This window comes from Neoarius graeffei, chromosome 7 (assembly GCF_027579695.1).
Source record: "Neoarius graeffei isolate fNeoGra1 chromosome 7, fNeoGra1.pri, whole genome shotgun sequence".
NCBI classification, from domain to species: domain Eukaryota; kingdom Metazoa; phylum Chordata; class Actinopteri; order Siluriformes; family Ariidae; genus Neoarius; species Neoarius graeffei.
In genome coordinates, this window is record NC_083575.1 from 70,419,357 (window position 1) to 70,433,235 (window position 13,879).

Here is a 13,879-nt window from a genome sequence, read left to right on the forward strand (position 1 = left end):
CGTTTCTCAAAATCCAGTGAATGTGGATAGAATAAAACCATTATTTCACTCAATCTCGTCGTACACGGCTTATCGCCGACTCGGCGCTACGAATTTCGTCGGCGATCAGCTCACGTACGGCTCAACTTCGTGGAATAACTTAGTTATTTGGTGTTCAGATAAACTAAACAAGGGCGGCACGGTGGTGTAGTGGTTAGCGCTGTCGCCTCACAGCAAGAAGGTCCTAGGTTCGAGCCCCGGGGCCAGCGAGGGCCTTTCTGTGCGGAGTTTGCATGTTCTCCCCGTGTCCGCGTGGGTTTCCTCCGGGTGCTCCGGTTTCCCCCACAGTCCAAAGACATGCAGGTTAGGTTAACTGGTGACTCTAAATTGAGCGTAGGTGTGAATGTGAGTGTGAATGGTTGTCTGTGTCTATGTGTCAGCCCTGTGATGACCTGGCGACTTGTCCAGGGTGTACCCCGCCTTTCGCCCGTAGTCAGCTGGGATAGGCTCCAGCTTGCCTGCGACCCTGTAGAAGGATAAAGCGGCTAGAGATAATGAGATGAGATAAACTAAACAAATTCTAACCTTATAGAACATTTTCAGAGGAACGTCATTTTATCAGCTGGTTGGTCCTATCCTCATGTTGGATACTGAACTGGGGCTTTCTCTGTCCATCAAGTGAAAAAAGTCTGGAATCACAGTGCTTGTAAACTTTGACAAATGATATCAGTTTAACCAGATGCAGTAAAAGCACGCAGAGGAGACGCACTGACACTACTCTACCCGTTTCACAGGTATAGTGAAAAGAGAAAGGTCACCTGGGAACAGCAGCAACAAGCAAACAGCAAACTCTGTGGCGTGGGAACCTAAAGACAGTGAGACCACTAAGAGAATGTAATACTGACCGTATTATGTGACTCAGGGTTGTAATATTTATCCATTTTAAATGTTATAGATAGCATGGAAACGCTTACTGTTGGCAAATTCATGAAAGAAAAGCAGATACCGAGCAAGAAAAGCAGGGGAAGTCACTACGCCACACGACTCATCTAACTTCCTCAGGGAACTAACATTTTCCATAAAAGATGTCCGAGTTGCTGTAAGCTCATGTCCGCACCGTACAGCAGCATCTCTCTACATTCAGATCAACCAGGGGCCAAACACCTGCAGTAGTATTTTAAAATAAAAAAAATAAAATATTAATTCACACATTTTCATTCTCTATATGCTCAGAATAAACTAATATCCAGGATTATCCAGGTTGAATAAACAACTTTGCTTCTAACACAAATAAAAATTCAACACTTACGAGATCAAAAGTACAGTAGTACACCAACATCTTTCACTTTTTTTTTTCTTCCCCCCCCAGTATATGGAATGTGCACTAGCGGCAGTGTTAAAAACATAATGGACTACGCACTGGCCATTCTTCAGTAAAAAGGAATGCTGATCATTTTGCTCATATGTCCTTCCATATTAAATTACTTATCAAAATAAACTGAATATAAATTACACAAAAAAAAAAAAAAGTAGATTACACCTCCAGCAGCAATAGCTTAAAATTGGGCACAAATGCCACAATGTTCTGAGTCCTGAACACCGAAGAATCTTGTCATAGAACTATAACCAGATTTAAGTCAGATTGTTGGGTTGTGCTCTTGAGGACAGGACAGGAGAGGCGAGGCGAGGCGAGGCGAGGCAGCTTCTTTCAAGAAAAGAACTCCTTTTCCAGTTCAAAGACAGACGGGCGACTTGGTGCGCTCTGGATTCGGCAAAGGGGAACGGTGCAGTCGCGTTTCTGTCCCTCAGTGTCTACGTCCAAGAGAGAGCAGCCCATTTTGACCTCAGAGGACAGCACAATGTCAAGGCTCTGTGCACTCTTCTCTCCAGAGCAATGGCCTAGAGAGTAGCTCTTGTTTCTGCTCCTCAGAAGACCCCAGCAGTGAGGTTTGGATCTCAGAGACAACGGCCTGGGTCTGGAGACTGAGTCTACAGCAGTCTGCTTTTCCTGGTTGCTCTCTCGGTCAGGTTTCTTTTTCTGCGAGGAGGAGACTACATGGATTTCTGTAGTAGCGCTAGACATGGAACAGTTGGTGCCAGCTGCTGGAACAGAAATGCACAATATTAAAACCTAATTAAACAGATACTTTAAAGGTGACATCATGTACCCGTTTTCCACAAGTTGACAGTTCTCTGAGGTCTTAATGAAATGTCTGGGACATGCTTCAGCAGTGTTTTCCCCAGAAAAAAAATTAAAGCCCTCAATTCTGGCATGATAAAACACAGACAATTGAGCGCCAACGACGCGAAGCGAAACTAGGGGGGTCCGAGGGCATGCCCCCTTGGAAAATTTTTTTGAAAATAGATGCTCTCAGGTGCATTTTCAGGGTCTCTGAGGGGTTTTAGATACATGATTATAGGATAGAGTTTAACAGTGCTTCAATGATTTCTGACCTAAATAGTATTAATGTATACACATTTGAAATTTCACCTTAAAATTCAACATGCAAGTTAAACTGTTTTGTTATAGATTCCTGAGGTATACGATAGATTTGAAAATCTACGGGGATCCCTTGCACTTAATTATCTATGATCAAGTAGTGTTGTAACAAAAATGTGCGTGAAAATATGACCAGTGGTTTGCGCCATCTTATGCAACCCAATGAAGAGAATCGATCATCATGACCTCCTGTTGATCACAAAGGGATCTGAACCTAAGACCTGCCACCTTAAAATAAGTTGCTGTATTACTATAACTGTAGTGATTTAGAATGTTTCTGATGCAATTATCGTAATATATGTAGAACTTAGATGCACTGAAAAGAAAAGTAAAGCAACTGCATATTATAAAGTTTAAATTTTGGCACTTTATTAAATGGACTAGATTAAGATTAAAACATATTTAAAGGAAAAGAAAACTTAATTCATACATTTAAGTTTGCAGAAAGATTATGTACTTATAAACACATTTCATGAAGGGAATTTGTTAATAAGTGTCAAATGTAGCATAATTGCGAATAATAATGATAAGCGTATTTGGCAGTGTGACGTCACTGTGAGCCTTTAACAAAAGAATAATCCGGAGCCGCCTTTTGTTAAATGGATCCGAGTGACATCACACTGCCAAAAATGCTTATGATTATTATTTGAAATTATGCTATATTTGACACATTTGGACAACTTCACTTCGTGAGAGTGTTTATAAGTACATAATTGTTCTGCAAACCCAAACTAATGAATTAAGTTTTCTACTCCTTTAAAGCAGATTAATTCTCCTTGGCTTTTGCTTGGCCCAGTGTTGGGCAACCCTCTCATAGTCCATCTCGCTGTCATCCATGCTGATGTGGATCAAATTGTCCAGCGAGTCTTCTCCTAGCTTATTAAAATCAGTCGGCTTTCTCCGTCTGGTGGGGGACAACATCGTCAGCCAATGAGATCGCTTATAATGAATCGGAAACTTCCGGGATGTTTGACGTTTTCTTTCGATATTTTTATTGGACGGTTTGAACACGTGATCTTGACGTAGCCAACAGATTACAGTTTGTTTACATCCTACCACGCGGGCATATTACTTTGACAGAATCAACACAAACATTGGAAAAAAAAAAAGACTGCTTGTTTAACACAAATATCGATCAGTATGTAAATGGATCTGTTATTTGCTCTCCTATGTATCTAGTTACTTGTCGGTAGGAAATTTTAACGTATCGGTATAAATCTAAGCGTATCGGATTTTAACTAAAGCGACTAAGCGTATCGGCAGGCAGAGCAAGCATATCGGGCCCGACACACTAAAACGCTTTGGGGAAAACCATGCTTTAGTCAAAATACAACAAGGATAAAGCAGCACAGCTCCCTTCTTACCCTGTCTAAACAGTCCTGTTCAGAACGGCTGATTCGAGTGTCTGTTCCTTTAAATGAGGAGTCACTGCTCACCCCAACCTTCTCTTCCACCAACCAATCAGGTAGCACTTTCCACATGAACATTCTTGGGTTTCAGTCACGTGACTTTTCTTAGTGGTTTTACTGGAAGTGAAATAGCTGGTGGTCTAAACGGCTGCCGTAGTGCAAACAACTAGCGATAACTTATCAGAGTACGCTCACAATCTAGAAGCCATTGCTCGTTTTAGATATATTCAGAAGATTGCTATGGGCAATGGAATCGACCCCTACAGTCTGGGAAAGAAGGATTTATCATACGATATCGAAAACTACCCTTCAGTCGAGTTCCCCGACATCTCGAACTATCTGGTGTTGCAGACGTCCTTCTACACCGCAAAACAGATGAACACGTAGAAGAGTACAGAGGCTTACAACATTTTTGTACGTGGCTGGGTAAAGGACCTCGGTATCAAGTCGCTGCCGAATGAATCCTGTATTGTTTTTGCCCGTGTAAGTATGTTTTTTTTTTTTTTAAAGCTTTTTGTTCGCGCCTTTACAACGAAGCGGTGCAAGTTGAAGTGTAAACAAACAGTTGGCTTGATTCTCACTTGTGTTGGCTCTTATCTCTCAGGTAAACCATTCGCAAAGATCATCAGAAACCCCTTTAAAGACCTGGATCTTAGTTAGACAAGACGGAGAAGTGATCACGGCGCATTGTAACTGTACGGCTGGGTAAGAATTTTGTCGCGACCTTCATGCTTATGGACTTTGTGAGGAGTAAACAAAGAAACAGCTGGGGACTTTAGCGCTTCGTGACTAAAAAAAAGTACCGTAAAATAACGACACAGCAAGAAAAGTACTTGGAAAACACGAAGGACATCGCCGAGAGGGAAATACAAAACCTTTCACCAAGCGATCACTGCAAACTTGAGCACGCGTCGACTCGGTTCGCTTTGATTTCACTGAGCGGTTCAAAAGCCACCTTTCTCCACGTCTTTGTGAAATCCTGTGTTCGTTCACCCTTTTTTGTTAGTTCACGGGGAACCCTGAAGAAACATTTATCAGTTTCACGGTCGGATTGATTCGAACAACCTAAAACAACGCAAGCGTAAGGCGTTTTTCATGCGAGCAACGCACCTTCTCCATACAAACGCTTTGTCAACTGAGCTTTGGTAGACCACCAGCTAAAGTTTTGAATAACTAATGAGGCGGCTGTGATGTCACGTCACGTGAAACCCAAGAATTAATTCACAAAGGCAGTTGTGACATAGAAAGGGGAGCCAAATCTGAATGGCTTGTTGAAGCACATGTTTTCTGGAATAGGCAGGAGAAAAGAAACTGCCTGGGTGTCTTACTTCAGAGTTAGTGGGTTGGTCAGCTCTCCAGATACCCAAGTGTATGTGCACAAGCACTGAAAGTGAGCGTCATAATAAATCCCCTTTAAATTAAAGCACTGTGCCTGCTTAACTTTAGCCTACATAAAATGAATTCGACGAAATGACAGGAGGTTGATGTACCAAGTCTGAGCAATATGCATAAAAATCTCATATTAAAATACACTATGGTCAAAAGTTTGTGGACGATTTTTTAAACTCAGCTTGAGTTACAACCGGTTTTCAGTTATTCATTATACGTACGTACAGACTGCAGCCCAAGCAGTTAATTAATGTTAGAAGCAACCGGATCCTTCTAATTAAAGCGTGTACACATTGTCTGATCAGAGACTTTCTTTTCATCACGAGCGATCACGCGTCGGACCAAGAAATCCTCTGCTTTCCACAGAAGTGACTCACGTGCTCCACAATGGTGAAACTCCAAAAGTCTCGGAACATCTCTTCATAATTTTGCGTAGAGGCAAGACACTAAGATTTGGCATTTTGGGCAAAAAGACTAGTCTTAGGAATTAGTTTATTTACTTAGTGTGAATTTAAACTCAGGAACTGTTTAAGTGTGCACACTGATTTTGTGTTTCTATCATTGTTCTATTTTTGATCTCTCAATTGTTTAATAGGGTTTGCATGCCCCCTTTTTCTATCTAACACTTTATTTTCATTATTTACACATATTTTGACCTCATCAAGATTTCGGTGAATTTGGTAATGTTATAAAGCTAGTGGGTTAGCTGCTACGGCTAATTATTCTGTCTCATTAGCATCTAGAGTTAACTATTGTCTCCAAGGGACTGTAAGGCCTCACCACATGGTCAAACACACTTCAGTTAGCATATCACACAATAGCCTTTTTTTGCTAGGCCATAGGCCTCATAACACACCTTAGCTAGCAACCGAAGCTAACTCTCTTTGTCCTATTGAGGTATTTCACCTGACGTCACAGGGTCACGTGACGCCCCGGTGTCTGCCATTTTGGACAGCAAGCTAGCTAATGTCAACAACAGTAGCTGGTATGTTACTGTAGCAATGTTTACATTCAGTCATTTGGATGACTGTTAAAACCTTTCAGTCTCAAGTTTTTCCTTTACTGGATTTACTAGTTTACTGAGCTAGCGCGCGCTGGCCAGCCTGCCGGCCGGGAGCTAGCACACGCTGGCCAGCCTGCCGGCCGGGAGCTAGCACACGCTAGCTAGCCGGCCGGCGCGCGCTGGCTAGCCAGCCTGCTGGCCAGCGCGCGCTAGCTCAGTAAACTAGTAAATCCAGTAAAGGAAAAACTTGAGACTGAAAGGTTTTAACAGTCATCCAAATGACTGAACGCAAACATTGCTACAGTCACATACCAGCTACTGTTGTTGACATTAGCTAGTGCTAACAGCTAGTTGCTAATACATTGCTACAACTACACCAACCCTAATAATACAGTTCTTAGTCATTGCCTGGTAACAGCAAATTTATAACGGGCCATGTCTCAACAGACTAAGAAGTTATTTCAATGACATTTAATAACATTTTGTTTATCCTGAGGACCGAAAGTAAATGAAAATGTGAACAAACCTTAGCTGTAATAAGATGGCGACCACCGGCTCCAGGGACGACCCACTGATGTAGGCATGTTACCCAGCCTGACACAAAATATCTGTAGGCATCCAAACTCTTATACGCTTTCAGATCAATACCTGTGTATGGCGATGGGTTTTTAACAACATAGGTATACAGATCATGTGGGCCGAAGTCAGGTAAAGACGAGGGCTTGGTGTACTGCCGTATGTCAGTGAACAATCCTGGTGGAAGCAGGTAAACGTCGTTCTCTAAGCCTGCTAACCTCAATTTTTGCAAATACCTCTCCCTCTGCTCACCCTGTAAATGCCCTACGTCGCTGGATAGTGAAGGTGTTTTCTGCATCTCGCTCCTTTTTCTTTTATGTTTTTCATTTGTCGCCTTCCTCGCATTCAAACTGATTCGAGCCGTGACGTCCAAAATGGCAGCATCACATGACTTGGTCACGTGAGTGAAATACCTCAATAGAGGAACACGTGGTGACCCTTCCCCCCCTCCGTTCCTTATCCCGAGGTCCTTTGTCTCAACTTTAGATAGTATTCCAAGCCCTGATTCAATTCAACCTTTATAGCACATTCCCCCGTGCCCACATATATCACGGGTGACCATTTGAATGTATTTCAATTGTTAACATTTAATAATTTTTTTTTAATCTCACACACACCCCTCACTGTTTGCTGCTGACTATTTGAAGATTTCAACTGCCATTATTCATTTTATCTTTGTTATAATAAATTCAATTAATTATTGAAACTGTGTGTTTATTTGCTGTTCCGATATTTTTGAAGTGACTCAATCTCAAAGGATTCCAAGGTGCATATACAGTGGTGCTTGAAAGTTTGTGAACCCTTTAGAATTTTCTATATTTCTGCATAAATATGACCTAAAACATCATCAGATTTTCACACAAGTCCTAAAAGTAGATAAAGAGAACCCAGTTAAAGAAATGAGACAAAAAATATTATACTTGGTCATTTATTTATTGAGGAAAATGATCCAATATTACACATCTGTGAGGGGCAAAAGTATGTGAACCTTTGGTTTCAGTATCTGGTGTGACCCCCTTGTGCAGCAATAAGTGCAGCTAAACATTTCCAGTAACTGTTGATCAGTCCTGCACACCGGCTTGGAGGAATTTTAGCCCATTCCTCCGTACAGAACAGCTTCAACTCTGGGATGTTGGTGGGTTTCCTCACATGAAATGCTCGATTCAGGTCCTTCCACAACATTTCGATTGGATTAAGGTCAGGACTTTGACTTGGCCATTCCAAAACATTAACTTTATTCTTCTTTAACCATTCTTTGGTAGAACGACTTGTGTGCTTAGGGTCGTTGTCTTGCTGCGTGACCCACCTTCTCTTGAGATTCAGTTCATGGACAGATGTCCTGACATTTTCCTTTATAATTCACTGGTATAATTCAGAATTCATTGTTCCATCAATGATGGCAAGCCGTCCTGGCCCAGATGCAGCAAAACAGGCCCAAACCATGACACTCCCACCACCATGTTTCACAGATGGGATAAGCTTCTTATGCTGGAATGCAGTGTTTTCCTTTCTCCAAACATAACACTTCTCATTTAAACCAAAAATTCTCTTTTGGTTTCATCCAACCACAAAACATTTTTCCAATAGTCTTCTAGCTTGTCCACATGATCTTTAGCAAACTGCAGACGAGCAGCAACGTTCTTTTTGGAGAGCAGTGGTTTTCTCCTTGCGACCCTGCCATGCACACCATTGTTGTTCAGTGTTCTCCTGATGGTGGACTCATGAACATTAACATTAGCCAATGTGAGAGAGGCCTTCAGTTGCTTAGACGTTACCCTGGGGTCCTTTGTGACCTCGCCGACTATTACACGCCTTGTTCTTGGAGTGATCTTTGTTGGTCGACCACTCCTGGGAAGGGTAACAATGGTCTTGAATTTCCTCCATTTGTACACAATCTGTCTGACTGTGGATTGGTGGAGTCCAAACTCTTTAGAGATGGTTTTGCAACATTTTCCAACCTGATGAGCATCAACAACGCTTTTTCTGAGGTCTTCAGAAATCTCCTTTGTTCGTGCCATGATACACTTCCACAAACGTGTGTTGTGAAGATCAGACTTTGATAGATCCCTGTTCTTTAAATAAAACAGGGTGCCCACTCACACCTGATTGTCATCCCATTGATTGAAAACACCTGACTCTAATTTCACCTTCAAATTAACTGCTAATCCTAGAGGTTCACATACTTTTGCCACTCACAGATCTGTAATATTGGATCATTTTCCTCAATAAATAAATGACCAAGTATAATATTTTTGTCTCACTTGTTTAACTGGGTTCTCTTTATCTACTTTTAGGACTTGTGTGAAAATCTGATGATGTTTTGGATCATATTTATGCAGAAATATAGAAAATTCTAAAGGGTTCACAAACTTTCAAGCACCACTGTAGGTTGTGTAATATGGTAAGTGATCATAATTTGGAATATACCATAATTTAGCTGTTTGATAATCTATTATTAAGCATCAAAATTAAAGGTATTATTTAATGAGACTGATTTAATGAGATTGATCACTTAATCACTAATTGCACCTACCGTATTTTCTGGACTATAGAGCGCACCTGTATATAAGCTGCATCCGCTCTATTTAAAAAATAAAAATTAAAAAAAGATATACAAGCCGCACCGGGCTATAAGCCGCAAATATCTATGTTGAAAAATTAGATATTTACTGCATGTACAGAACGATTTTGTACTGTAAATGTACATGTATGTACCTGAACAGATTCTTTCCAAACAGTGCCTTTTAACACAGCAGCAACTTTGCTGATTAAAACGGAACAGAACCAAGAGAAAATAACCGGTATTTATTTACCTTCATTTCTCCTGTGTTTGAAACCAAAAGTCACTTTAATCATCTTCGCTGGATTTGAAAATAATTACCAGTTAGTAATTTGTCGTGCGTGTTCTATCTGCTAAAGATCTGCTAATTCTTCTTTGCATTGATTTTTCGTCTATCTTATTTTTGATTCTACTTCCGGTTAGAGCGCCCCTAGCGGTGGAAGAAAAATCCACAGAATAGCCGCACCTTTGTATAAGCCGCATGGTTCAAAACCTAGGAAAAAAGTAGCGGCTTATAGTCCAGAAAATACGGTACAAGGCGAGCACACCTTCATGAAACTGTCAAAGTACAAGGTTGTTAATCTAGGGCTGTAACTCTGGTAAAATATGACCGAATTGAACAAAATAACAATGTGTGTACTACCGACATATAACAATGCCTTTTGCCAAGGTTCGTGAAATTCCTCCAAAACCTGAGAGGAGTTGATTTCAGAAGGCGAGTACCCTTCCCAGGACTGACGGAAATCGCCACGACATAATCCGCCTTTGGACCTTTCAGCCAGCGGGGGATAATAATTTGTTAAATCCAATTACAGGAGCCACTCCAATATGCAGAAAGTGGGATGAAACTGTCAACCCAAAAGAAATTTCAAAGTATTTAGCAAACCACACCCACACTGAAAGAACATGCTTTGGTTGGTTACATTTACTAGGAAATTGTAAGGGTGCCCATATCTATAATTGTCAAAGAAGATGAGGTTTTTATTTTTTAAATCTATCCTCACTTAAAGGTTAGATTTCTCATAATCTCAGTGCGATATTAAGCTCATTAGCCAGACACGTTTTCCTACAACCTTTTTTTTTTAAATCCATTTTTACCAAAGGTGCCAATAACTAAGAATTTACAGAGATATTCAAATAGGATATCCCTAAATAATGTGTCTACATGTAAACATTTACTAACAGAAATGCAAATGAAGATAACTGCAGTTGATGTATTACTCACTATTCTGACAGACAGCAGGACTGGATTTCTTCCTCCTGAGCCGGGACCCAGAGTTGGTGCCATGCTCTGGTACTAAGGGAGGGCAAAGATTATCAGTTCTGCCCACGTTTCTATCACTCTGATTGATATTGTAGAATCCAGAGCCGTTGAGTGGTGCCTCAGTTACAGGGCTGTGCTCAGGCCCGTCAGAGTCTGCATGGAGGAGACACTTGGTGGAGTTGCACTCCGAGATTGAGGACATGGCCAGGAGGTTGTCGTCCCTGCGTGGGCTGGAACTGCGCCGGAAACGTGTGGCACGCTGAAACAGGCCTTCACGCTTCTTCCTGTCTTCTCGAGGCTCCAGTTCATCGGTGGGCGTGGCCTTGTGGGCATCACGCAGGTCCAGACCCAGAGCCACAGCGGCTAGGAGCGAGGCACAGCCGTACAACACCGTGTCCGTGCGCCGCCGCCCACCTGCACGCTTCAGACTGTTAGTGGGTGTGTGCTGCGGCGTCGTGCTTGTTGAGCTGGTGGATGTGGCTGGCTCCTCCTGGCTCTCTGCCCCACCCCCTGCACCGACCCCAGATCCCTCGCTCTGCTCGTCCTTACACAGAGGTAGATCAATATAGACCTGATTGGGGAACTTGAGTTGCTTTGGTTTGCTGTCTGAACCGTCCAGAGAACTCGTTTCATCTGTAGTCGTCTCTACACACAGAAGGTTCATTAACTCAGCGTTACTGCAGGTAAACAAAAAATGAGAAAGAAAAAAAAAACCCCCACAAAGTTTCTTGCTTACCCTGCTCAGCAAATAATGCAGCCAGTGGAACAGATTTCTGGGATTTCAGTAGAGTAGTAGACCAAGGATTGTTTCCGTCTGAGAGCGGCCGAACTCTGGAAGCCAAGTAAATATTGTTAATAACGCAGGAACTTAAAACCTTGACAGAAGTACAGTTGGGGCAGACTTGTTTCCATCATAGTTGATTTTAATGTTTACAAGTTCTCTACAAAACATCTGAAGACCAAAAGTGTTGAAAGATTTCTGGATATTGTAGCAGAGAGGATATTAAAGAAGTTAGAAGTTGTTATACAATTAAACAGCAAACAAATTGGAGTATAATTGAGTACATTTTATATTAAAAGGGAACTGAAGAATTATCATCAAAATTCTATTTCTCATTTTATTAAATATAGGAATGCATTTTTGATAGCTATTTTGTCACTGCTATAGCAAGTTATGAGCGTTTGAAATACGCTCTGTAATATATCAGTCCATATGTCAAAGCAATGGCTGTAAATGAGATTCGTTGAGACCTGTGCGAGATGTCATAGGACGGAAGTAAAATGTACAGCGGAAATCAAAGTGACCAACATCTGCCAACGTTGTCAAAAGACGCGCGCGCCATCCTTCGAATGCTGATGTAATCAAGCCAGAAGCTTTGTTTGTTTTAATAGCAATCAGGAGAGTTTGAAAAAAGTAGGCAGTAATCGTCATTTAAACTCGTTTTTGTGCAATATTTCATTTGGAAAACAGTTTTCAAAATGGCGGCGCTGACCCTTCACGTTTCGAAGTCTCGCACAAGTCTCGTGAAGATTGCGCGGATAAGCGACGCCTGCCGTGGACCAAACGAACTAAATTCAACACAGCTAAAAGCTGAATAGGCCGATAAGTGTAATATTTAATTGCAGTTAGTTGCCAACACGAGTCACGATATAAGGTTACTAAAACCGAAAACATAATTGAATAACACGTTAAGAAATAAAGCAAGCTTAAAAATGACTTCAGTTCCCCTTTAACACTATTTAGTAAGAAACAGGCAATCGATTACACCTTATTATTAACATATTACCAAAGTGTAAGCATTTTTATTACTTTTAAGGCATAATAAACTTATTTGAATAAGTTTGATCCCTGATTAATGCTTCCTTTGAGACGTAAAGCCAAACAACTGCATATTTTTGAATCTCTGCTCATGCTGCATCATGGGCCAGCATAACACACTCGGAAGAAAATGCTATCTGCCCCCTTCCGCACACGAGCTCACAGACGCCCATGGTTGGCTAACGTTACTGTGATTTGATTGGGGAGAGAAAGACAGCATACATTAACACAAACTTGTTTTATAAATTATTCAATAATAACTTCGTTGTGTCTGTGATAATGCATGTTTATAATACATTTACAGCCCTGTGATGACCTGGCGACTTGTCCAGGGTGTACCCCGCCTTTCGCCCGTAGTCAGCTGGGATAGGCTCCAGCTTGCCTGCGACCCTGTAGAACAGGATAAAGCGGCTAGAGATAATGAGATGAGATAATACACTTACACATATTTGCATGTTATATTTCCTAAACAAGTCAAAGAAATCCACATACAACAAGCCTTTTTTCTTCTTATATACTACATTATACTATACTAATTATATTAAGAAACGCAATTCATTTATGATGTCTGTTCGTGTTGTGCGTGCGTCCTCTCCCCCAAAAAAGTGCTGGTGGGCACAATGGCTCATGGGTATATTTTCTAAGCTGGGTCATGGCTGCTAATTAAATGGTTTTTTTTTTTAGGACTCGTGATTTTCCGGTCACAATTAAACTTCTCCTGTTTCAGTTTATATAAAATCTGCTGTTCAGTGAGCATCAAATAAAGATCAGCGGTAAACCTTTCAGCACTGTTTCCTCTCTCCTTGGTCTGAATGGAGCTCGGACCCCATGTGCGAACCTTCTTCTTTAAGCCCTTCTTCACATCCTCAAACTCCTCAGGCTTATAGATGGTGCTCCTGCCCCACGTCCTGTTGCTCTCATCCAGAGTTACTGCAGTGGAGAGAAGTATACCTGTTATTGTGCTCAAGCTTCCCAATCACAGCGTGAAACATCTACCAAGCGAGCAGGATTGCATTTTTCTTTTATTCAGCATGAAATGATGTGCACCGTGTCTGAAACTATGCCCTATTCTCTATTGTAGTGCAATATTTTTAGGGTGGTGTCCAAAAACAGTCTACAAATGATGTACGGTACACTTGCACCCATGATTCCCATAATGCACTGCATTGTTTGGTTTATCAAAATTTATGCACATTTTTCACTGAGGGAAACAACAGGCCAATAGATGACTTGCAACCACGTGATCAAAATGTGCTACGTCATGGGTGTCCGCCATGATGGTGGATAAACAAAGCAACTACGATGGCAGCCGCTGAAAGCGCGTCTGTAAACAATGCTGAATTTTCTTCGTATTACCAGGATTTGAACAATCGAGCGAAG

General features: G+C 41.4%; 1 protein-coding gene across 3 annotated transcripts in view; it reads right to left on the minus strand.

Annotated features, from left to right (window-relative positions):
• Window positions 1-458: 458 nt before the first annotated feature.
• Window positions 459-13,879, minus strand: part of map3k21 (mitogen-activated protein kinase kinase kinase 21) — a 117,367-nt gene continuing 103,946 nt past the window's right edge. For 2 of the 3 annotated variants that reach the window (XM_060926336.1, XM_060926338.1), the window contains 4 exons: window positions 13,279-13,429; window positions 11,417-11,511; window positions 10,642-11,325; window positions 459-2,082 (listed from right to left, as the gene is read on the minus strand). In XM_060926336.1, coding sequence (XP_060782319.1) covers window positions 1,688-2,082; window positions 10,642-11,325; window positions 11,417-11,511; window positions 13,279-13,429 — 1,325 coding nt within the window. In that variant the 3' untranslated portion in view covers window positions 459-1,687. The remainder of the gene's footprint in view (window positions 2,083-10,641; window positions 11,326-11,416; window positions 11,512-13,278; window positions 13,430-13,879) is intronic. The other variant, XM_060926337.1, reaches the window with a different exon arrangement.